Raw genomic sequence first — 22,261 nt, 5'->3', positions numbered from 1 at the left:
CAGTCCCATCCACAGCGTGCTTTGAATTGTGATGGGTTGTGCTCTAAAGTTTCATTCGAAGTGTGTGTCCAGGAACAGGCAATTGTGAACTTGACTTTTCCGCTGGGCTTAGCTCTGTTGTTGCAGGAGAGTTGTTAAGTTCATACAGATGTGGCAAAGGACTTGAGCTGAACATTTTGACATCTGGAATTTGCCAAGTTCTGCTTGCACAGAACCGCCTCTTGTCCCCTCATGGCTTTGGGGCTGGGTGTGCAGAGAGATGTTTTTATGAAGCTGTGGGTTTAATGGGAAAACAGATAGCATAACTTGCTTTCAAGGTTTTAACCTGCTACCACAAACACAGCTCCATGGGAGTTGAAAGCACCATGTTTGATAGTGCATGTTTCTTCTGTGTTCTGAAGTTTGCATTCGTTTAGATTCCTGGGTATGATTTAATGAAATGAATCTGACCGTCTGCTGTTACTGGAACTTGATCTCTGGAATTACCCTCTAGTAGGTCCATGAGGACATTACAGTAAGACTTTAAATAACCAAAGTGCTGTATGAACTCACTAGGAACTGCCTTCTGAACTGGTTTTGGAAATTAAAATTTCCTAAGGAGGTGTGTTGCTGACGCATGTCTTTACTTACCTTCTCCAGTCTGCTACAGCGTGTTATGTTTTGATTTTCTAAGTGACTTTCTAATGTTAAGCTGAGAACAAGTTACTCTGTAGTAGTAGTGCTTGTCCATTTGAATGTGATGATGAATTTGTTTAAACTGGAAGATTGTTGTAATTCACCACTGATGTTTTTGTTAAGTACAATTTGTGAAGGGGTGAGTCCCTTTGCCTACCTCTTTCTTCTCTGATCACATCTCTTTCATTAAATTATACATAATTCATTGGGAAAATGTCATATTTTTCCTATTTCCATTTTGCTGTTGTTGCCTGGAATTGGCATCTCTCTTGCTGGAATGAATAGCTGGGAGGATTTCCATTGTGGTGTCACCTTACTGCAAAAGGGAATGAGAGCAAACGTGTGCTCTTCCCTGCTTGTGGAGGGGCTGAGCCTGGATGTCAAAGGAGGGAGCACAAGCTACTCAATCTGTGGTTTGTTATTTATTTTGGAGAGCTAGGAAATGCACTGAGCAGTCTTTGTCAACTAGGAGTGCATGTGGGTTACCCTTCTCTGTGTCACATGAAAATGTACTTTCCTGGGGCATAGGATTCAGTGCAAAAGTGTTTTCTTTACCTGTTGGACAAAGCCAGTCTCTTCTGTTTACGTGACTCGCTTTATGAAAGCTGCATTTAGAGCTTTTCCTCCTAAATTGCAAACACTGAAGCTGCTGGTGGGAGAAGCAGGGGAATATGAGTAACATGCTGGGGAAAGCGTATCTAAGAACCTTGGCAATTACACTTACCTCTTTCTGTCTTAAATAGGTATGCATTGACAAAAAAGCATTCAATCTTTTTTTCTTTTCCCCTCTAATAGGGTATGCTGCTAAAGCGAAGTGGCAAGTCATTGAATAAAGAGTGGAAGAAGAAGTATGTGACGTTGTGCGACAATGGTGTGCTGACCTACCATCCCAGTTTACATGTAAGTGCACCTTGCTCTCTGAGAGTTCAGCAGTGTCAGGCCCTGATGAAACAATACCAGCAAGCTCATCCTGACGTGGCTGCTTTGACTCTTCTTTGCTGGAGGAACTTCTTTCTCTCTCTTCATTCTCCACCCTTTCAAAAAGGCTTAATCTGAAATAAAATTATCTGGTGCAAGTCTGAGTACAGTCAAGATCATTTGAATCCCCTGGAACCGGGGTTCCTAAGAGGCAGCTGAAACAGTTTAAACTTTCATTTTTATGGAATTATTGTCAATCTCAGGATTGAAAAACAGAAGCCTTTTATAATCAAAAATGTCCTAGATGTAGTAAAGAGTGAGACAAGTCTCTGGTATTGGTCAGTGTACAGAGATTATGGTTTGTTGAGAAGTAATTCTGAGCAGTCTCATGAAAATGTCATAGCTGTTAAAATCTGTGCCATAAAACTTCACCGTGTTCCAGCATCTGTTAGCATCTCTCCATCCCTCTCAGCGAGTGTAGCCCAGTCTCTGAATATGGTTGTGGGCAGGTGGAAGGAACACGGTGATCTGACCCAGAATTAGCCCACCCCATCTGCTCCAGCCATGCCAGCAGGAGAAAAGGTGACATTTGTCAGAACTCATTCCATGCCAGGCCAGTTCAAAAGACAGAGCTAATGTGGAGACTCCAGATCTTGGAAACTCCCAGGGGATTCCCAGTTTCTGTCATTTTTCTCTAATACAGGCAACAGTAAAATATGAAAAATGTGGTGTGACCCCCACCAAGTTCTTCAGAATCATACTTGATCTTACCATAATATTATCTATGAAAACCAAGAAGGTGGCCAGTTATAACATTTTTAGGGCCCTTTTTTTCTAGAACTGTTGGTGTCATTTTGTGCTCCTGGGCAAATTTTCATGAAGGAATGAAAATGAAAATTGTGATCACAGGTTTTTCTGTAGATATGCTCTGTAGCTTATAGACCTGCATATGGAACTGGCAGGAGACTTCTGCTTTGGATGGGTGGTGTCTAAGGAGCATAGGCACACTGATGCTGAGCTTGCACCAACTTATTCTTCCCTGTCTGATGAATATTTGCACTTACTCTGGTGTTTTTCTGGTGCTCTGCCCATGTCTCTTAAAAATTGCTGTAAAAGTTAGATGACAACTTTCTTCAAGCCATTTCTTCTTCCCATCAGAAATTTTGTCCCTCAGACCTTGTGCTTTGGAGCAAGGTTTTCCCTGTTTCTTTACATGAAACTGTACAAGTCTGTCTGTCCTTTTTGATGGCTCTTAGTGCCTTTAAATCTGGGGAATTCTACTGTGAAATAGTTAAAAAATACATGAATTGTATATTGGTGTTGATCACAGAAGTGTAGCACAGATACTACCTGCCTTTAAGGCAACCCCCATGGAGCTCCCTCATGAGTTTCCCTTAGATTGTGTTGGCCAGCTCTGGGTCATCCAAGGAAGGAGACCACAAGCTGCCATTGTCTGTACCCAGGCCCCTTCCTGCTTTGTGGAAGTGCTCTATTGTTCCTGGAGGCTGCTGTGCACTTGTTAGTTTTTCATTGCCTCTTTCAGACAATAGAGTACTTCTTCTCTGAAGGCTTCCCTGGAGCTACTTGGTCTTCCCCAGAGTGAGAATCCGTTGAGATTAGAGGTAATTACTTTGAGATTAGAGGTAAATTCATTGGAGATTACAGAGAATCCATTTAAAGAAGAAGTAATTACTAGGTTGTAATTGTTTCCCTCTATCCCCCACCGTGCCCCTCCACCCTAAGAAGTTGTTCTGTGGCTCCACAGTTGTGCTGGCTCAGATCTCCTTGCATAGATCAGAGAGGTTTGTAACATACTACTTCTCCCGTGGCTAAATGTGGGTAGGTTGCGGTGAGGGACCACGCTTCTAGCCCACAAGAAGCTCATGGGGAAAATGTACTTGTTCAGGGGCTTCTTAAGACACCTTTACTGAATCTACTCTCCAGAAGTATCTGGGGTTCTGCTCTTTTGTGTCAAAATCTCTGTGACATGAGTTGTAGTAGAAATATTGCTGACCTAGTGCCTTATTTCTGTTGTCTTTAGCCTTCAAAGAGGCACTGCACCATGTTTCCATACTGTCAATGGAATATGTATTGTCAATTTACTGTTGTTGATACAGCCTACAGAGCGTTCATCATCCATCAAGCAGTAGTAGTGTGAGTAGCATCTTCTGTGCTCTGTGCAAATCACAAGGAGGAGGGGGCAGGACCAGACACTTCAGGTCAGTTGTACTCCCAGCACACTTTGTAAAAAACTTTGTAGGCAGGACAGGAGAGTCAGGATTTCCACTTGCGTATTACCAAGGAAGTGGCTTTCCCCCAAACAGGATTCTGATAATGTGTTTCTGGTTTGGTCTTGCTAGTATTAGGTTGTCTCTAAGTGCTTGCTTTTTTTCACAGCAAGCCAAAAAATTGAATTACTTTTTAATACTATGTTTGCATTGCCATTTGGGATAATCTCTTACAATGCTTTGAGAAATAAGGACCTTATTCCTACCAATCTTCCTATTAAATAGTACTGACAAACAGAACTTCTGTTAGCCATCTAAAGTCAGTTTCCTAAAAAAGCTTGACTCTAATCTGACCTGTTAGTTAGATTTGGGTTATCTCAGGTTTGCAGGTCATTTTGGTTATACAAAATTTTGCAGCTGTAGTTCTATGAAGCAAAAGATGGGTCTTTCCAGGCTGTGATTTGAGTCAGAATATAACACCTGCATTGGAAGGACCTATAATAATAGTTAATGGCTGGTAGTGAGCACTACATTAAGTATTGCTTGAGACTTGGCCAGAAGTGGATCAGTTGTCTCTGTTAGATGTGTTCAGTGGCAGCCCAGGCAGGAAGGCAGTATTTTTAATATAGAGAATGTGTTCCTATTGCAGAAATCAGTATTGTCATCCTCCTAGAAGGAACTGGCTGCAAAATGAAAGGTTTTGGGGTGAAAAATCAAATTAGTACATGTTTTTACAGAGAGGGTGCCCCGGAAGGGTCAGGCCTGTTTGGCAGGGCAGCATGTTGAAATGACTGCTATATTGCGCCAGCTAAATGAGTAACTACTAATGCCACCAGGTTGATGTTTGACACAATAGCTAAATTCATATTCTTTCTTCTCAAGAAAGTGGGGGGAGAGAAAAATGGGAAAAGAAAAATACATGTACATAAGCACCCTACTGTTTTCTGACTTAGTCATGTCAGGTTTTTTTCAAGAGCCTTAAACCTTCCTGTCCCTTGGGATGCTGCAGAGCTATGCCGATAGAAAATGGTGGGGATAATGAGAGAGAACTTTGACCTGCAGGCTTCAAAGTTCACCATAGCTACCTATTCATCTTGCGTTTCTGGAGTATAGCCGTTGAGTGGATGACTAAAATTCTGGCCGACAAATTCAGTGTCAGCCTCCCCAAAGGGCCCCAGGGGAATTTGTCTAGGCATCTCTTGGCTTTTAATGGCAGAATGCCATGTGCGAGGGCTCCCAAAATGTATTCACCAGGATACCTGCTGGGCAGCATTGCATGCTGCTTCTTTATCTGAGCTTTATCCCAATGAATAGCTGATGATATTTCACTGCTGTCTGCCTGCCAGAGGGTTATCATCATGCCACATGACAGTAAATGACAAAACTTGAGCTGTGCATGTCCATTTTCTGCTCTTGTATCATCATCATCTTCATCACTGCTCCTTATTTCTGAAAAGAAAAAAAAATGGGGGTGGCATCTGAAAACAGCTCTCTTTTTTGTAGAAAGACACTTTTTCCCCCTGTACACTATTCTAGATTTGTGAAATAAAAGCACAGTGCTGTGGCATCTTACGGTGGAGGAACACATGAGGAGGGTCTAATACCCATCTAGGAAACACATGGTATGTAAATCCCATGTTCCTATATAGCAAGGATGATTTTCACTTGTTGAGGTCTGTTTTGCAGTAACACCACTCTTTACCTTACTCCCATTCTCACCGATCTAGTTTAACTTGTGTTGAGGTGTGTAGAATTGTAGCAGTGATTAGGGGTGGGAACTGTCTTTATCTCCTTGATAAGTGTGTAGATTCACTTGTTCAGCGCAATTCATCTGACAGTAGCCACAGCTTCAAAACCCTTCCTTAAAAATAACACTGTTGGTAAAGTAGCCTACATGAGCAAGCTCCAGGGGAGCATTAGCAATGTTGTTCTGTCCTCAGATAAAGTGAATGTTTTTGTTGTTGTTGTTGTTTTTTAATACAAACTATCAGCCTGGTAAGGAGTCATACCAACACTAGGTTAAACTCTATGCAAGAGCTTCCATAATATTTCATACAGACAGATCTTCTTGGAAGATGATACAAAACAGACCTAATGGTACTGTAAAAGTCTTTGGAACTTGGGATGGGGGCACTGGGCTTTCAGTTGAGATTTCTTTGCTTGGCTCTTTCTTCCAAGGAAAGAAGACTTGGTGAGAAATATTGGAGATATTGGTGAGAATATTTGGATATTAGGAAAAAAAGTCTTCACAGAAAGGTTTTTCAAGCATTGAAACAGGCTGCCTTGGGAAGTGGTGTAGTTGCCATCCTTGGAGGTATCTAAAAGATGTGTGAACATAGTGCTTAGGCACGTGGTTTAATGGTAGTGGCTTAGCAGTAGTGGTGAGCAGTTGGACTTGATGATCTCAGAGGTGTCTTTCAACCTCAACAGTTCTGTGATCCTATGATACTAAATAGGAGGCTATTGAAAATGATTCTGTGGTACTAAAAAGGAGGCTATTGCTAATGTCCTCTGTGGAAGTGTGGTAGATCCATGCACTTTCTTTAAGTACCATAACATGGCATTACTCTTATAGCTGCAGTCAAAACATTTGACCATTATCATCTCTTAGGATTTTCCTGCTCAATTTGAAAATGGAAAGCATCCATCTCATTTTTGAAGAGCAAGCCATGCCAACTGAGCTGCATGGCATCTTTGTGCATGGCCTGGTAGCAGTGGGGCGGCCTGGCAGCGGGGCTGTGTGTTGCTCTGGCCAAGGGAGCAACGCTTACCTTCATTCTTACAAATAACCACCTATAGACATCATTTCAGTTCAGCCTCGTTTTCAGGGTTGCATTACCTCAGGCTGTTTAATAGCACTGAAGTGTGTTGTTTGTGTTGCTTTAATAGAAATATTCATGGTCTTATATATTTCTAAAATACCATTGTGTATGCCTGGGTTTTTTCCCCCGTGTTTTTTGCATCAAAGGAATGTAAAGCTGAATATTGGCTGGCTCTGAAAGCCTTTCTAACTGGCCTTTCCTGTGAACAACTAATCCTGAAATCAGGCTCTGGTAATATATATTTGAGCTGACAAAAGGATATGTGCTTGTTGGTTTTCACATAAGATATAGCTCTGTTTCCTGAAAGAGGGGTGATCAAAGCAAGTCCCAAAGAGCAAAAATGAGGATATTGTTTGAGCAGTGATGAAGGTAAATCTGTCTGAAGCACTGCAGGTTTTATTATAGTTACTACATCCATTAATATGCCAAAAACATTGGTTAAGATAGGGGGAAAAAGCCAAATTATAGGAACAGTTACAGACTATGTGTATAGTAATTGTTTATTACAGGTGATGAGCTGGTGCTGTATTTTTCTCACTTACCACAACTGGCACTCTTTCTGGAAGCCTTCCCATGACAACTGTGTTCAGAGCAGCATTCTCCTTTCTAACAATATTGACTTAAATTTCCCATAGCTTTCCTTTCTTAATTCCAGCATGTTTCCCTGGGAATTTACATTGCTTCTAGTGATGACTAGAGGATAACCACCCTTTATGGATGAAATTAGGTGTTAATCACACTGCTTTAACTTTTTCTTTAGTAAATACACCAAACATAAAATCTACGGTGTTTTAAAAGAAAAAGAGACTCATATAAAGTGGTATAGCTGTACAGATCACTCATTCACTTTATAGCTTCATGGAAAACTTCTTTATTATCAATGTAATGGAGTGAAGATGGAAAAAACTTCAAAACAGATGGGGAAAACAGAAGTTGAAATGTGTTTGCAGTTCTTAAATGAGACCTATCATTTGGGATAGCTTTCAAAGCAAATTATTTTCTACCCTCCCTGGCTTTTTTGACTTTTCAAACTGCAAATGATCTTCCTTGAAAGAGCCGTTGCACATGCTCTGCTCAGTGAAAAATCAGATTGTAGTTACCCATGGTCAGCAAGCTACCCTGTGAAATACTCCAAACGCGCAATCCCAGTCAATAGGAAAGGAGTGGGAGACTGATTTTTCACAGTAACCTCTTATAATCACTTCCATGACTTGTTACAGATGCTTACAGGTCACTAAATGTACAAACAGGGCGAACATGAAGCATTTTTTGTTTCAAGTCCATTCATTTTGGAGGGCATGACAAGATTTATCACATCATTAGCAAAGGATATTGTAGCAAGCGCAACTGCTACTGCAGAGCTGTGCAAACTTGCAGCATGTACAACATGCAACAAACGTGCACTTCAATGTCGGATCCTCTCTCTCTTCAAAAAGGCAGGGGAAATTTTTGGTATAGCAGTGAGTTGCAATTTACATGGCAAAAGCCAAGTTAATCACAGGGTTTTATGAAATTAGAGCTTCCTGTGCAGCGGAGCTAACTGCTGGGGACATAAATGCTTCATAAATTACTCAGGATGGTAAAACTCTGATTTGCTCTTGTTACAAAGTCTGAATGAAAAGTGACACACAGGCAGAAGGATTTTCTTTAAAAGTTATGGAAATGAGTGATCCTTTAAAAAAAAACATACAAACAAAACAATAACAACAACAAACTAAAAAAAAGCCCCCAAAACCTCAAACAACCAAAACACAAACCCACAATATTTTGTGAAACTGCTTTTGGCCCTAACTTCCTCCCTTGTCCCTGCATTGCTGACATGACTGATTGACATTGTGGTATTGGTATAGTCAATGCTTTTTATCAATGAAATTTAATGTTCTTGGTTTCCAGTGTGAATACAACAAATTCAAGATGACCTTCTTTTGCCAGGACAGCGTGCTTCAGAGTGATCAGTGTTTTCCATATAGCATTTTCATTCCTCTGTTCTCCTCAGAAAATAAAACTTCATTGCTTTTCTTAAAATTAACTATATGTATATATTATGAAGCCAAATGATATTATACCCATATTTAGATGTGAGAGGGGAAGATGGATAATTTAACAGGAATATTTGATGAATATATTCCACTGTGGCTCATAACCTGATGGTAGGTTTGCTGCTGAAGTCCTTCTTGGAAAGGAAGGGGAGAGGAATTGGGAGACTTTTTTGTTTTTTCTTAGGTGTGCCTGTGGCCCCAAATGGAAAACCAATCAGGGAGCGATTTATGTTCATTAAGTGCTTGTCAAAACTGAAAAATTTTCTAATCAACAGCAATCTAGCTGAGGCCCCTCAATGGCTGGGAGTGTCGCCTCCGCAAGTATCGGCTATTTGCCTGTTACAACTCTAGGCTAGAAATCCGCTGATGATTACATTAGGCTAAGCTGCGAAGTAAATGAACCATGTCTTATTTAGGTGCAACTAGCTTCAGTGTAGTCCTGCCCCGCAGGGCACTTTATAGCGTTTTATGGCTTTAAAATTAGTGTAGCTTCCCATTTGCTGCAGGGTGCTGCATGTTATGCCTTTGAACTCAATAAGCAAAGGGAAGGGGGCCTTTTGTTTTTGTTTTTTTCTCCCCCCTTCTTTTCTTCTTTTTTGCAGTTTAGCAATTTTGTTTTGCATCTTTTCCAGACGGCGTTTCGCAATAAAAATGTCTGACTGCCACGCAGAGGCACAAAAGTCGAAGCTCCATCCATCTACCCAGGGTTTGGGGTTTGGCCTTGTTTGGGTTTTGTTTTTCAGCAGCAGTTGTTGCTGAGGGTGAACAATAGATTTTTGTGGGTCCAATAGGTCAGCTCACAAAATTAGAATCATTGTTTCAAAAAATATGCCACCCTTGGTCTTTAAAATGTCATCCAGAGGTGCAACCATAAGCTTTCTTTTCCATAATAATTTTTGTTTTACCTCGGATCAGGAAACACTGTCTTAGCCTCAGTAAGCTAAGCCTTAGGAGGGATTTATCCCGTGGAGTGGTGGGGGGAAATGCCCACGAAATAAAGCTCAGGGTAAACCAGGGGCAGACCTGGGAAGAATCCTGTGCTTGGACCAGTTCCAAAAGTTGGAAAAACAGGCTTCTTATGAGAGACTGCAATAGCAAAGAATGTGATACTCTTACGTGTGTTCCATCATAGACTTGAAAGGGCACTGCTCTTGGAGAGGCTCTTGTTTTGTGTGTTCTGTATGGAGAAAGGTGGCAGTAGCACAGGTATGTGGTGGCAGAAATAAGTGGAGAAGAGGCTCTCTGAGGTGGAGCACATATTATTTAAGATGTTAGTGTTAAGACACGTGGCAACCCTGAGATGAGTGGTGTTGATGTGAGCTTTGAGTCCCATTCACCTAGTGCCACAATGTAAAAAATAAAACTCCAATTAAGGGATTTCTCTCTCTCCACAGTCCAACTGAGCCCAGCCACAGGAGACCCTAATTGTTGTCTTCTGAAGCATCTTCTATCTTCCTGGTGGTGATTTCTTGGCTGGGAAGAGTAGGTTCATAGAATTGTTTTGGTTGGAAAAGACCTTTAAGGTCATTGAGTCCAACTGTCAACCTAACACCACCATGACCATTAAGGTTGCAGCGTGATCATTAAGGTTGCATGGCCATTAAGGTTGCAGCATGAGCCATTTCACAGCAATCCCAGGACAGAAGCGCAGCGCAAGGCAAGTTCAATTAGAAAGAGTCTGACTGTCTTCTGTTGCTGCTGGAGCAGAACTGAACGTGCCTGTGCAGGCAGGCTGCCAGAATCTGCCCACTTGGGTGCTTGGTGAGGTAGAAACCTAGCTGTGTGAAATGTTTCAGTTCTCATTCTTCCTGGACCTCTTTTATGTTACTTTGGAAAATATTTTGCAATGGTGCAAATTGAGAAGAAAACACCTGCCTGTAGGACAGGGGGATTCCTACTCCAGCATTGCATGCAGGCAGCTATACAGAAAGGCACAGGATGGTAAGCTCCAAGGTACTGACTGATAAATGTTATATTGAGTAATTTGGCATTCATACACATTTTCTTGCTTATTACACTGAAAAATTAAATGCTTTGGTTTTGAAATACAACCTAGATAGCAGAGAGGCATTTTTGTGAGACAAGCCTGACCATCTTTTGTATTAAAAACATTGTGTGGCTGTGTCAATCTGCTAGAGGTTAGGGAAGCTTCACAGCCAGGTTTGGATAGGTTGGACCGATGGGCCAAGGCTAATTGCATGAGGTTCAACAAGACCAAGGGCCAGGTGCTGCACTTGGGTGATAACAACCCCATGTACACAGCACTGGTGAAGCCACACCTAGAGTATTGTGTTCAGTTCTGGGCCTCTCACTTTAGGAAGGACATTGAGGAGCATGTCCAGAGAAGGGCAATAAAGCTCATGAAGGGTCTGAAGCACATCACCTATGAAGAGTGTCTAAGGGAGCTGGGCTTATTCAGTCTGGAGAAGAGAAGGCTGTCTACAACTATCTGAAGGGAAGTTGGAGCAAGGAGGGGGCCAGCCTCTTTTCCTTGATGACAAGCAACAGGACTAGAGGAAATGGTTTCAAGCTGTGCCATGGGAGCTTTAGGCAGTGTATTAAGAAATACTTCTTCACTGAAAGGAGTGCCAAACATTGGAACGGTCTGCCCAGGGCAGTGGTGGAGCCACTGTCCCTGGAGGTGTTTAAGCAGCATGTGGACCTGGCACCTAGGGACATGGTTTAGTGTTGACCCTTCTTTGCTGGGCTGAAGGTGGGACTGGATGATCTTTGAGGTCTCTTTCAACCACATATGTTCTATGATTCTGTGAAAATCCTCAAACTCCTTAACAGTATCGATATCCACAGCGTTACACACCTAACGTGAGCCATGTCGTTAGTTAAAGGTGAGGTAACTATAGTAGACCTGGATGGATGTGAGTTTGAGTCTCAGCTTCATGGAAGCAGCAGCCAGCACTTTCTTCTGCCTTTCCCTCAGTCTGATCCATGTGTCCTTCCTGCCCTGAAAAAGTGGCCAAGCAGGCAGCTTTAGTGCAAAGCATAGCTGTAGAAGGAGAGATGCTTGCTAGTTGTCCTCAGTCTTCATGGCTGGAAGCATCATGTCTCCTGGTTTCAGCTTCTCTGAGGGCAGGCAGCAATTCCAACAACTACTGGCATTTGAAAACAAAGGGGAGCCCTCCAAAATAGCAGTGTTTGTTCTTGGTAGGTCTCTTAGCAGTGTTTCTTCTTGGTAGGTCTGTTTAGAAAACATCATCATACTCATTTGCTCAATTTGCATGTCTGAAAGGCTTCTGTTCAGTTAATTGGTTAAATTAATTTCTGCTGTTGTAAATGGAGGGCTGTGTTAAGAAGAGAGCTGAAGTAATTTTACTTTACATTATTCTGTGTCATGGTACATCGTTTCTCTCTTACTCAAGGCAATTCATTTTGTGGTGCTGTCAAATAATATTTTGTGTCATATCCAGTCAATGTAGCTTTTACGATTTTTGCTGATATTTTACCAGTTTATTTGGTCCTCTAGATAATGGTCAATGGCCTTAAGTAGTCAAATTAACACCTGTATTTGAGCAAACATCTTAACAGTAACCTCAGGATGAAAAGCAATGAGAATCAATACAGCGAGTGTATTTTTAGGGATTATTGATTGATTGATGCGTTCTGGCCTTAACTGGAAGAGGCAGCATTGCCTCACAGCTGACTAAGATTAAGTTGCCAGTTACTGATAACTGCAGGCCATTACCTGCATACTATTTCACAAGCTCAGAGATGAGGTGGAGACCTTTTATAATCCTTAGCTGAAGAAACCGTGGCATTGGCAGGGTCTGTAATGCCTGCCTGGCTGCAGGAAAATGCTCCGCTCTTCTCCGGCTTGTGCCAGCCCTTGCTGTGAGAATTGGAGACGATGCCGATTTGATTCAGCATTGCCCATTATTCCTGTAGGGATCTATTTGGGACAACTGAGGCACTAATGGCTTGTCTCCCCTGCCACCTCCCAAGGCAGCTCCACAGAAGGTGGGAGCCATGTTAAGCTGTGCTGCTGTCAGCAAGCTGAGAGCTGTGGGTCTCCCCGCCACAACTCTCAATTGCTAGCAGGTTTCTCTCATTGCACCTCATTTGCATCTGGGACATCAATTAGCATGTTTGTTGAGGCTAATTGAATGAAACTCAATCATAGCTCTTAATTGCTTGACTATGTGAAAAGAAATCACATTAATGCAGCTAATTAAGTGTATGGCAATAGATGCAACATAATTAGGAGCGAAATGTAAAAAACAAGCCATGGCGAAGGTGCAGGCGCAGGGGTGCGGGGACTGGGGTGCTGGCTTCTCCTCTTAGCCACACGGTCAGAGAGGGTTCCCTTGCCTTTGCTGCTTGCTTGTGGTTTTTTGTGGGTGGTTTGTTTTTTTTCTTTTTTACTTCTGCATTTCTGAATGATGAACATGGACAAGTTGAGAAGAAAAATGCAAATGGAGTTGCAATTACTACTTTTTCAAGCTGTTGAGGGGCAGAAGATGGCACTTCTGGGGTGGCCCACTGTTGAGTGGGCTCTAGGGACTTGTTAAGTGCTGTTTTAAAGTACTTGGCTTTGAATTACCCTCATGCCTTGTTAAAGGGTTTTTTTCCCCCTTTTTTCTCGGATCAGCATTTTCTACAACTAACATCTAGGGGAGTTATATCTGTAACATTTGCATATCAAAATCAGGCTTGCTGTCTTCTCTTTAACACAGCATATTCCAGATGACAGCAAGACCCTCATCTGTTCTAATCTGATCAAACCCTCCATTGCGCTTCTGAAGCCATGACATTATTTTGTAGTTTTAACTTTTATTCCCCAAGTGCAGATCTGAAGGAGCATGCACGGGGGCGGGTGCTCCGCCAACTGGAAACTTGGTACTTGCCTCTTCTCCTCAGGGAAATGCGGAGATTATCACTATGCATCTTGCACACAATGAAAGAGGCTTTATTATTTACATTTGATATATCCCTATAAATATTTAAGCTGACATTAATACCTATGTGGCATCTGTTGTGTTTGGGTACTTTCGAATAATAACGGTATGGCTACAACACATTTATTTCCTGCTTGCCAGCATTCATTTACTCTCTTAAAGGGTTTATAGCTCACCTAAGCCTGTTCTACTCTCAATTAAAAGGGCTTTAATAATACCCTGTAACATCTTACAAGTTGACAGGGTAGTAAGGAGACCATACATGCTATCCTTCTGAAGAATTTGGAATCAACACCTCCTTCTCAACCTTAACTGGAGTGCGCTGGTTGTTGTACATTGAATAAAATGTGTCTCTTAAAAATGGTACATGCTGAGGTTTAGTCACTATCTGATTAAGCCTCATTTTAGAGCCCAGAAGCAATAAATGCTCAATTATGTTCTGCTTATCGTATTTTAATTTGTGAAGAACTGACACTGAACAAGAAAGTTACGCCAACTTAATAATTTATGGATGAAACCGTTTTGTTCATTTCTAGCTAACACTTAGTGAATGAATTTTTATTAATGGATTGCCTTTGTTTCTTTTGGCAGCAGAGCTCTGAATCCTCATCCCATAAATTGTTCAGACCCTGCCTTTTCACTGTTAATTCTCAAACAGCTGAGGGGGGATAAAAAAAAGGCTGGTGTGATAGCTTTGTTTTGGGTTTTTAATCTCAGATTAATGCGAGCTATGAAGAAATGACTGCTGGTCCAGGAGTAGATTTTTCATGTGTTGAGTGGAATATATAATTTGTATTGTAAAAACCATCAGGGGCAGAAGGATTTTAATGAGGGAGCTGATTGCTCCCTTTTTCATGGCAGCAGTGACCTAGACCTCAGGTATGCTTTTAATCCGTGTAGCTATATACTTGAAAAAAATCAGTGCTCTGGTGATGTACAGGTCTGTATGCTGCCGTTTTGGAACCAACCCAGTTAAATATTGGTAGTCTTTCATATAACACCATGTAATCTGGCCAAATCTTGTCCTGTACACTTGGACAACTGGGAATTATGTCTTTGCTGGCAGATCTTTTTTTCATGCAGTTGTCCACAGCATCACCCAGGCTTCTAAGCTGACCGAGCTCTCTCTGTTAAGGAATTAGACTTTTTGCCCCAGGTGCTCTGTATACGAGATTGCCCAAGAACACTGTTCCTTTGGTTTCCAGATTAACTGAAGACCTTAAGCCCAGGTCTTTTCCCAATCTTTAGTTGAAATTACTGTTTTCATCTTGGGGCACATGTACCCAGATGTACAATGCTCTTACCCCTCTTCACCCTTGATTTTTGTTGTCCTGTGCTACCTGCCTTGCGCATTTTCTCATGCAATCCAGTCTCTTCTTCCTTGTCATGTCCTCATAGTAGTTCCAGTTCCATTTATTTTTATTGGAATGCACGTAACAACAACCTTGTGTACTGAGATGTGAAAACTTTGGTGTCTTGTGTACTGGAAATACCTCTACCATCTCTACTGGAAATACCTCTTCTGCTATATGCCAGGATTGCTGCCTCAGCAGCTCACTTTAGAGAGTTGTTATTTGCCCTTTGATAAAGATACTCATGTCCATTTGCTTTTCTGTTTTCTCTCCTGAAGAAGACCATAGACAGTCTAGGGAATGCTTTGAAGCTGGAAAGCAGAATCTCGAGAGTCTCTTTTTCCAGAAGTTATTTACAACTTGAAGAACTTTCTCATGGATTTCTCAGGAAGCAGTGGCTTGTCTCCAGTCAGTTAACCACTGTCTTTCTGCAGCTAACTAGATTTTTTTTCTGTCTTTTTTTTCTCTATGGATTTCCCAAACAAGAATTAAGCAAAGTGTTTTCCACTTCTGGCTTTCAGCTTTTAGTGTGTTTATTCTAATCAGACATAATTTGCATATTTTTCCCCTTCTTTGATTTTTATGTGGCTGTGGAGCAGGGATCACATTCTAATTAAGCAATGGTGTAATTGCAGAAACCTTACCAGTCAGTGCCCTTCTCTAACTTTTGTGCCTGCTGACCAATTCCAGCTGAATCTGAGCAGTAAAGATACAAGTGTATAAAGCGTTGGCAGAGGCACAAATAAGTGTGCTCATGAGGGACTGTTAGCCTTGTCTTTTCCTTCTGTTTGACACCTGCTGGCTGGTGAACTCTTACATGTGGCTCAGAACCAGCCACATTGTTAGTTACCTCTTACTCAGCTGGTAGTTTGAGAATGTATTAGAAAACTCCAGACTTGGGGAGAATTTGTAGTGAGAAGCATGAAAGAGATTACTAAGAAAATGGAAGGAAAGGGAAAATCATATGGTGACTGCTGGCAGACAATGTAGTGCAAGTGTCTTAGGAAAACAGGTTTCATTGTATCTGTTACTTACAAAACTACCTGTTTAATATAGGGTTTGTTTGATTTGGTTTTTGTTCTTTTTCTTCCTCCGCCCCCCGCCAACCAGGACTATATGCAGAACGTTCACGGGAAAGAAATTGACTTGCTGAGAACCACTGTGAAAGTCCCTGGGAAGAGGCCACCCCGAGCCACATCAGCCTGTGCACCCATTTCCAGTCCCAAAACAAATGGCCTCTCCAAGGACATGAGCAGTTTGCACATCTCGCCCAATTCAGGTAAGAGAATCCCACGCTGGGTTATAATGGGAAAGATTGCTCTTTCAGTTTCTGTGGGCAGCTGTCACGTACAGCTGGGATGGGGATGACATCTACTGATAACTTACAAATCTAAATGACTGCTGTTGTGTATTTTGTAAGCTCTGACTACTGGTCTGTCCTCCAGGAGAGATTCTAAGTTTCTAAGTAACCTTCATAGAATCGTATAATGGTTTGGGTTGGAAGGGAGCTCCAAAGTTCATCTAGTCCAACCCTCGCGAAGTCAGCAGGGACATCCTCCGTTAGATGAGGTTGCCCAGAGCCCTGTCAAGGCTGACCTTGCATATCTCCAAGGATGGGGCCTCAACATCCTCTCTGGGCAATTGGTTCCAGTGTCCCACTACCCCCATGGTAAATAACTTTCTCCAAATATCCTTAAATTCACTCTTCTCTAAATTAAAACCATTGCCCTTCACCCTGTCATTACAGGCCTCTTTAAACAGTCCCTCTCCAGCCTTCTTGTAGGCCCCCTTCAGGTACTGGAAGGCTCTTTCCAGAGTCTTCTCCAGGCTGAACAACCCCAATTCCCTCAGCCCATCCTTGTAGGGGAGGTATTCCAGCCCTCTGGCTATTTTCATGGTCCTCCTCTGGACCTGCTCAATCCCTCTTGTGTTGAGGGCACCAGAGCTGGATGCAGTACTCCAAAAGGGCTCTTATCAGAACAAAGAGGCAGTATCATCGCTCTTGATCTGCTGGCCACGCTTCTTTTGATGCAGCCTAGGATGCTGTTGGCCTTCCGGGCTGCAAGCACACACTGTTGGCTCATGTCCAGCTTCTCATCCACCAGAATTCCCATATCTTGTTACCTTACACTTGCCAAAACTCTGCATAACATCACAGAAACTAGCATATGTGAAGAATTGATACAGCCTTTTGACTAATGGCCCAGGTCTAATGTTTCAGAAGGATAGAAGATGTATCACTTGAAAGGGCTTTTTCAAGATTCCTGTTGGGATCCAGAGCAGTTCTTTCCACCAAGGATGCATAATTTTGGGCTTTACAACAGCAAGATTATTCTCTTAAAAAGCTATCTTAGTTTGTTTATGGAAGTAGTTTATCACTCCTTGTGAGCTCTGAACAAAGAATTTTATTGTTTGCTGAAGTACTTCTCCATACAGCTAAGTGGATTTTAAAAATTGCATTAAGAAAAAACATTGAAGACAATTGATCTTGTAAAACACTCATCTTATGCAGAACTCACATTGGTATAGTGCTGGTATAGTAGTCTTTTCAGCATCTTTGGGATAGCCTCCATAAAGTGCCAAGTGCCTTTTGCATTTATGATTGACATAGACACCTCCGGTGTGTGCCAACAGAACTATCCAGACACACTTCTGACCCTGTGCAGTACCCATTACACAGGTGAAATGAGCAGCTGTGGAAAAGAACTAAATCACCCTGCTTTTCAAGAGCCTTCTCTTGCATGGTGTTAGTTACCTTGTGCTTCAAGTCAAGGTGCAATTCCTTTTGGTTTTGTGATGCACATTCCCCTATTTTAAGAGAAAAGGGAGGGAAAACATCAAGGAAAGTTAAAATTCAGCTTGTGGCTTTACGGTGGTGCCACTGAGCAGACATCCCTGGAGATCTTTTGTGGCATCTTGTATTAGCGTGGCTTGGGACCTGAAATACCTGGAGCTGTGATTTCATCACAGTCTTTCTCAAGTTGTAGCCAACCCCTTAAGACGCACAGCTGGTGTTGTCGCTGGAAGAGTTATTCATGGTTGGTTTGGTTTTGCCATTTTGCCATTTAGTTTAGATGACTGGGTGCAGGGAGGGTTTTTGTTTTTCAACATGTTCCATAATTTAGGAAAGAAAAGTACTGGTCTGAGTCAATAATCAAGCAGCAAGACCTTTAAATAAGGGAATTCTGCTTGTAGAACATTTCAACTTAGGCAAAAATTACTTGATTGTTCCAGGGAGGTATCCACAGATACATACTAATATAAAGCTTACAGCGTGGTATTTACATGTTTTGGCATATGCTTAGATTCCCAGGTTGGAGCTTGTACATGACTTAAAGCAATATTGCGTGTTTCATGTTGTTTCAGGACTCTGCACTTTGTAATGCTTTCTTTACCTGAAACTGTACAGCAGACAGCACTCTGGCAGTGGTGATAGATGCTGTGTATGTGTCTTGGCTAGTCTGAAGTTGTATTGCACAGCAGTTCCTTTAAAACACAGAAGTTAATTGTGTTAGAGCAAATGCTGGAAAATAGCTCTGCCTTTAGATAGCAGTTTTCAAATAACATGGTGGGAGTAGTTGAAGCTTTCCTCCCTCTTGGCTTCTTTATCATGTTGCTTACAAATACCAGAAGATTGTTGAGGATGGCTGATGACTACAGCTCAAGAGATAAACCATGGTTAAGTCTTAGTATAATTAATGCACTCCTAATATATGGAATAGTGGTATCCAAGTGAAGTTGAATCTGATTGCTCTATCATTACCTACTTGAATACCTTAATTTTGTTTCTCATGCTGTACTGATCCTTCTTTAATTTTAAGCCAGTTACTGACCTGCTTTTTTTTTTTGGGGGGGGGGGGGGGGGGGCATGATTCTCTTCCCACAGATAAGCAATTGATGTCTATATTACCTCTAGAGTTAGCTGGAAGCATAACAGCTTTGCAGCATCTTTATGATTTACTGGGGGGAGCAAGGCAAGACAGGCTGGACTGAACAGCTTGGTGCTCTACATGACAGCCAGCCTATTCATGCCTCACTACCTGTTGTCCTATGCCCACTTTGGGAGTCAGAGGATATAGAAAGGGAATGGCTAAGGTTTTGGGTGAGAGAAGGTGTAAACACCTCTGTAAGGCTGTGTTTCATTCGTTCAGCTGCACACGCAGAGAGTAAGACTCACTGTAGCAGTTCTCCTTTTGCCTGTTGCTTCTGAAGTTTGTGTTGGCACATATCTCTTCTTTGGAGTTTTTCTTCACAGAACTCAGTACTTTACAGTACTTGGTGCTCAGCTTGTGAAGTGCTGGGAGGGCTTCTGGTATCTCTGCAGTTATCTGTCATGCAATTAAAACATTTGCAAATTATCCCTTGCAGCCTGTAATGCTATCTCAGAGCTTATTCTCAGTTGTTATTGCTGGCAAAATGTTGTCTTTGTCTTGCATGGTCCTTTAAAATTGATTCTAGGGCTGAAATTGTTGCTAGATATTCATTGGGTAGTTCCAGTACATGGATCTGCTGTATGAAGGAGGTTTGGACTAAGCACTGAAAGAATCAGAGCTTGCTAGCTTTTGCTTTCTTAGGCCCACAAATCCATTACATCCTCAGTGCTTCACATGTTAGCTCTTCCCCAAAACAGTGATATTTTATTTTCATCTGTGCTTTTGCCAGTGCAAACTTGGCACCTGAAGCAGAGTAACATTTGCCATGTATTTCATTTAATTGTTTGACGTGGTGAGGAACAGACTCGTTTTCTTTCTACTATTATGTAACAGTGTACAGGCTAGTGAAAAAGCTAAGATATTAGAAGAATATCACTGCTCAATTAAAATGCGCATTTCAGATTGCCTCTGGAAATAAAATTCATTGTCTTTGCTTATACCAGGTGATAGTCCAACTCCACTAAAACATTTCTGAGGTAGGGTTGCCTATTTTCCACTCCTTTGTGTTCCTAGAAATGTCAACTTATTTCCATTCAAACATCAAAGCCGAAAAAGAAAATGCATTTTTATTGTTGAAATGGTTGAATAGTGTTTATCTTAAATCATGTCTTCAGACATGAAGACATCAGTAGTCTATTATTAGACACTTTTGAGAAGCTACCCCTTAAATAAGGATTTCAGTGTCAACTGTGATGATAAATACATACGTTCTATATCTCTGTCCTGGTTTGAGTCAGAGCAGGACTACTTTTGTTCAGTGATTTTAGGTTTCAGCCCAGTCTGTTCTTAGTGCCTGCATTTGCTGCAGTTCAGGGCATGTTTTCACAGACAGTGGCTGCTTCTGGCTGTCACAACACTTGATGATTATAGTTAGTGCCAAGGACTGGTGTGTAGACCAAGGTCACTGCCAAATCTTGTGTACCATGTTGCAGTGTACAGGGTGAAAGGTTGCACCCGTGGGAGGGAGCAGATAGGATAGGTGACCCTGAGCTGACCAACAACGTATCCCGGTCCATGTACTTGGTAAAAAGCTGAGGAATCACAAGGGCTAAGGTCTCTTCTTCAATGGCCAGTGTCTGAGAAGGACTCTGTCCTTTCTGCCTTTGATCCCCATCCATGAATTCCTGAATCCAGTTCCAGAATCCAGTTCCCATTGGCTAGAGGGTCCAGTCTGGGACTTTTCCAGAGCCTGCCCACAGCATCAGTAGCGACTGTGTTACAATTGCCATCAGAGGGGTTGGATTCAAGGTTGGTTTTGTGTATGTTTGTACATATTTTGTTCTCTTGTTGTTATTTTCATTAAAACTGTTTTAGTTTTCTTTTTCAATCCATCAGTGTCTCTCTTCCTTATTCCCTTTGCCTTCCCTTTGGGAAGGGAGAGGGGTTAATAGAGAGCATCTGTCACTCATTCAGTGGCTGGCCCAGCCCTAACCCTTGACAGTCAATTTGATTGTCTATAACTGACATGTTTTAAACTCATTCTTTCATGAGTGTCCAACAGATATTTTCTCTGTCTCTTAGTGCGGTTTCTTGTGTTTTAGGTTAGATGCCAGCACATCAGATGATCTCATGGGGAGACAAAGGCAAAGTCTCTTACTGGATTATAAAATATGTGCTACAGGGAAGCTATTGCAGAGATTGGTACCTGTAGTGGTTTGGAAGGCCAATTCTCCCACCACAGGCAAAAATAACGACTCAGACAAACGGATTGCAAAAAACGGTGGAAAGTTTAAATGGAAAAACAATGAAAGTTTTACAGAAAACCACAAGCACCGTGACAAAAGAGAGATATCCCAAACCATACCCAAGAATGTCCCATCCCCACCTGGGGGTACACCCAAAACCCCCCCAGGGCTCTTTCTTCCCCCCCAACCCAGCCTTGGGCTTGGGCAGGCCCAAGGGAGGCAGCTCATGCCATTTTACCTAGGCACTGGTGAGGGAGGAAAGAGGAAGTGAAGACCCCATGCTGATGTATTATAGGGGAGCAGGGTGTTATGGGAATGGAATACCTGGTTTCCTGTGACCACCCCCCTGGGCTGGGCCCACCCCTTGGGACATCCCAGGTATAGTCTGTACAGTGGCATCCAGGCCAGCACCCAGCCTAAACCACCACCGTACCCTTCAGCATAGGTGCCAAGCATAACGTGGGCAGACTTGGCATAGCTTGGGTCAGGGAGTAGGAGCAGTCATCTCACAAGAGGCACTTTGTGGATAACTTTTATTGCCTTATTTCCACTTGATTTCTGCAGGAATGGTCACTTGTATCTTGGGTTTCTGTCAGGCAGTGCTTGACATAAATCTCAATCTATTAGAGAGATCAAAACTTTATTCAGCTTCTCTTCTAATCCCAACCACAGTATGTAAGGCAATAGGACAGCTTGGGCTCTTCCTTCATATCACATTTCCACTCTCTAAAGCCTTCTTGGACCTAAGTGATCATTTCCATCAAACAGTCTTGTTTAAGACAGCCTGCTTTATCAAGCAAGTACCCTACACACAGATTGGTAGGGAAAATAACACAAAAAGCCCTGAGTTGAGATAACAAGGTTAATGATAATAATACAATACCTTACCTATTTCACAGAAATACAAAAGCAGTAACAGTCGCAAAAGCCAGTGATAAAATGACCCCCACCCCTGAAGCCCACAGCCAGCTCAGCAGAAAAGATCACCCCAAAATCAGAAACTGGAACTAGCAACTGGAACGGGAAGCCTCTCATGTCACAATCTGCAATTCATGTCCCATGATACTTTACTGCAGCCAGAACTTTCATTTTAAAGCTGTCACGATGTCAGCACAGTATTGAATACTCACCAGCTGATTCAATTGACTGAACCCATGACATTCCCACATGCTTAAGGGTGATGAAGATCTTTCCCAAAG

At 42.1% G+C, this 22,261-nt stretch overlaps 1 protein-coding gene across 10 annotated transcripts in view; it reads left to right on the top strand.

Moving 5' to 3' along the window:
- The window catches only part of AGAP1 (ArfGAP with GTPase domain, ankyrin repeat and PH domain 1), a 400,655-nt gene that overhangs the window by 246,929 nt on the left and 131,465 nt on the right, over positions 1-22,261 (top strand). For all 10 annotated transcript variants that reach the window (XM_068138082.1, XM_068138079.1, XM_068138077.1 and 7 more), the window contains 2 exons: positions 1,471-1,575; positions 16,055-16,223. In XM_068138082.1, the coding sequence (XP_067994183.1) occupies positions 1,471-1,575; positions 16,055-16,223 (274 nt within the window). The remainder of the gene's footprint in view (positions 1-1,470; positions 1,576-16,054; positions 16,224-22,261) is intronic.

Source organism: Melanerpes formicivorus, unplaced genomic scaffold, assembly GCF_026170545.1.
Source record: "Melanerpes formicivorus ecotype bairdi unplaced genomic scaffold, bMelFor1.0.p_v2 SCAF_5, whole genome shotgun sequence".
NCBI classification, from domain to species: domain Eukaryota; kingdom Metazoa; phylum Chordata; class Aves; order Piciformes; family Picidae; genus Melanerpes; species Melanerpes formicivorus.
This window is presented reverse-complemented; position numbering and strand designations above follow the sequence as displayed.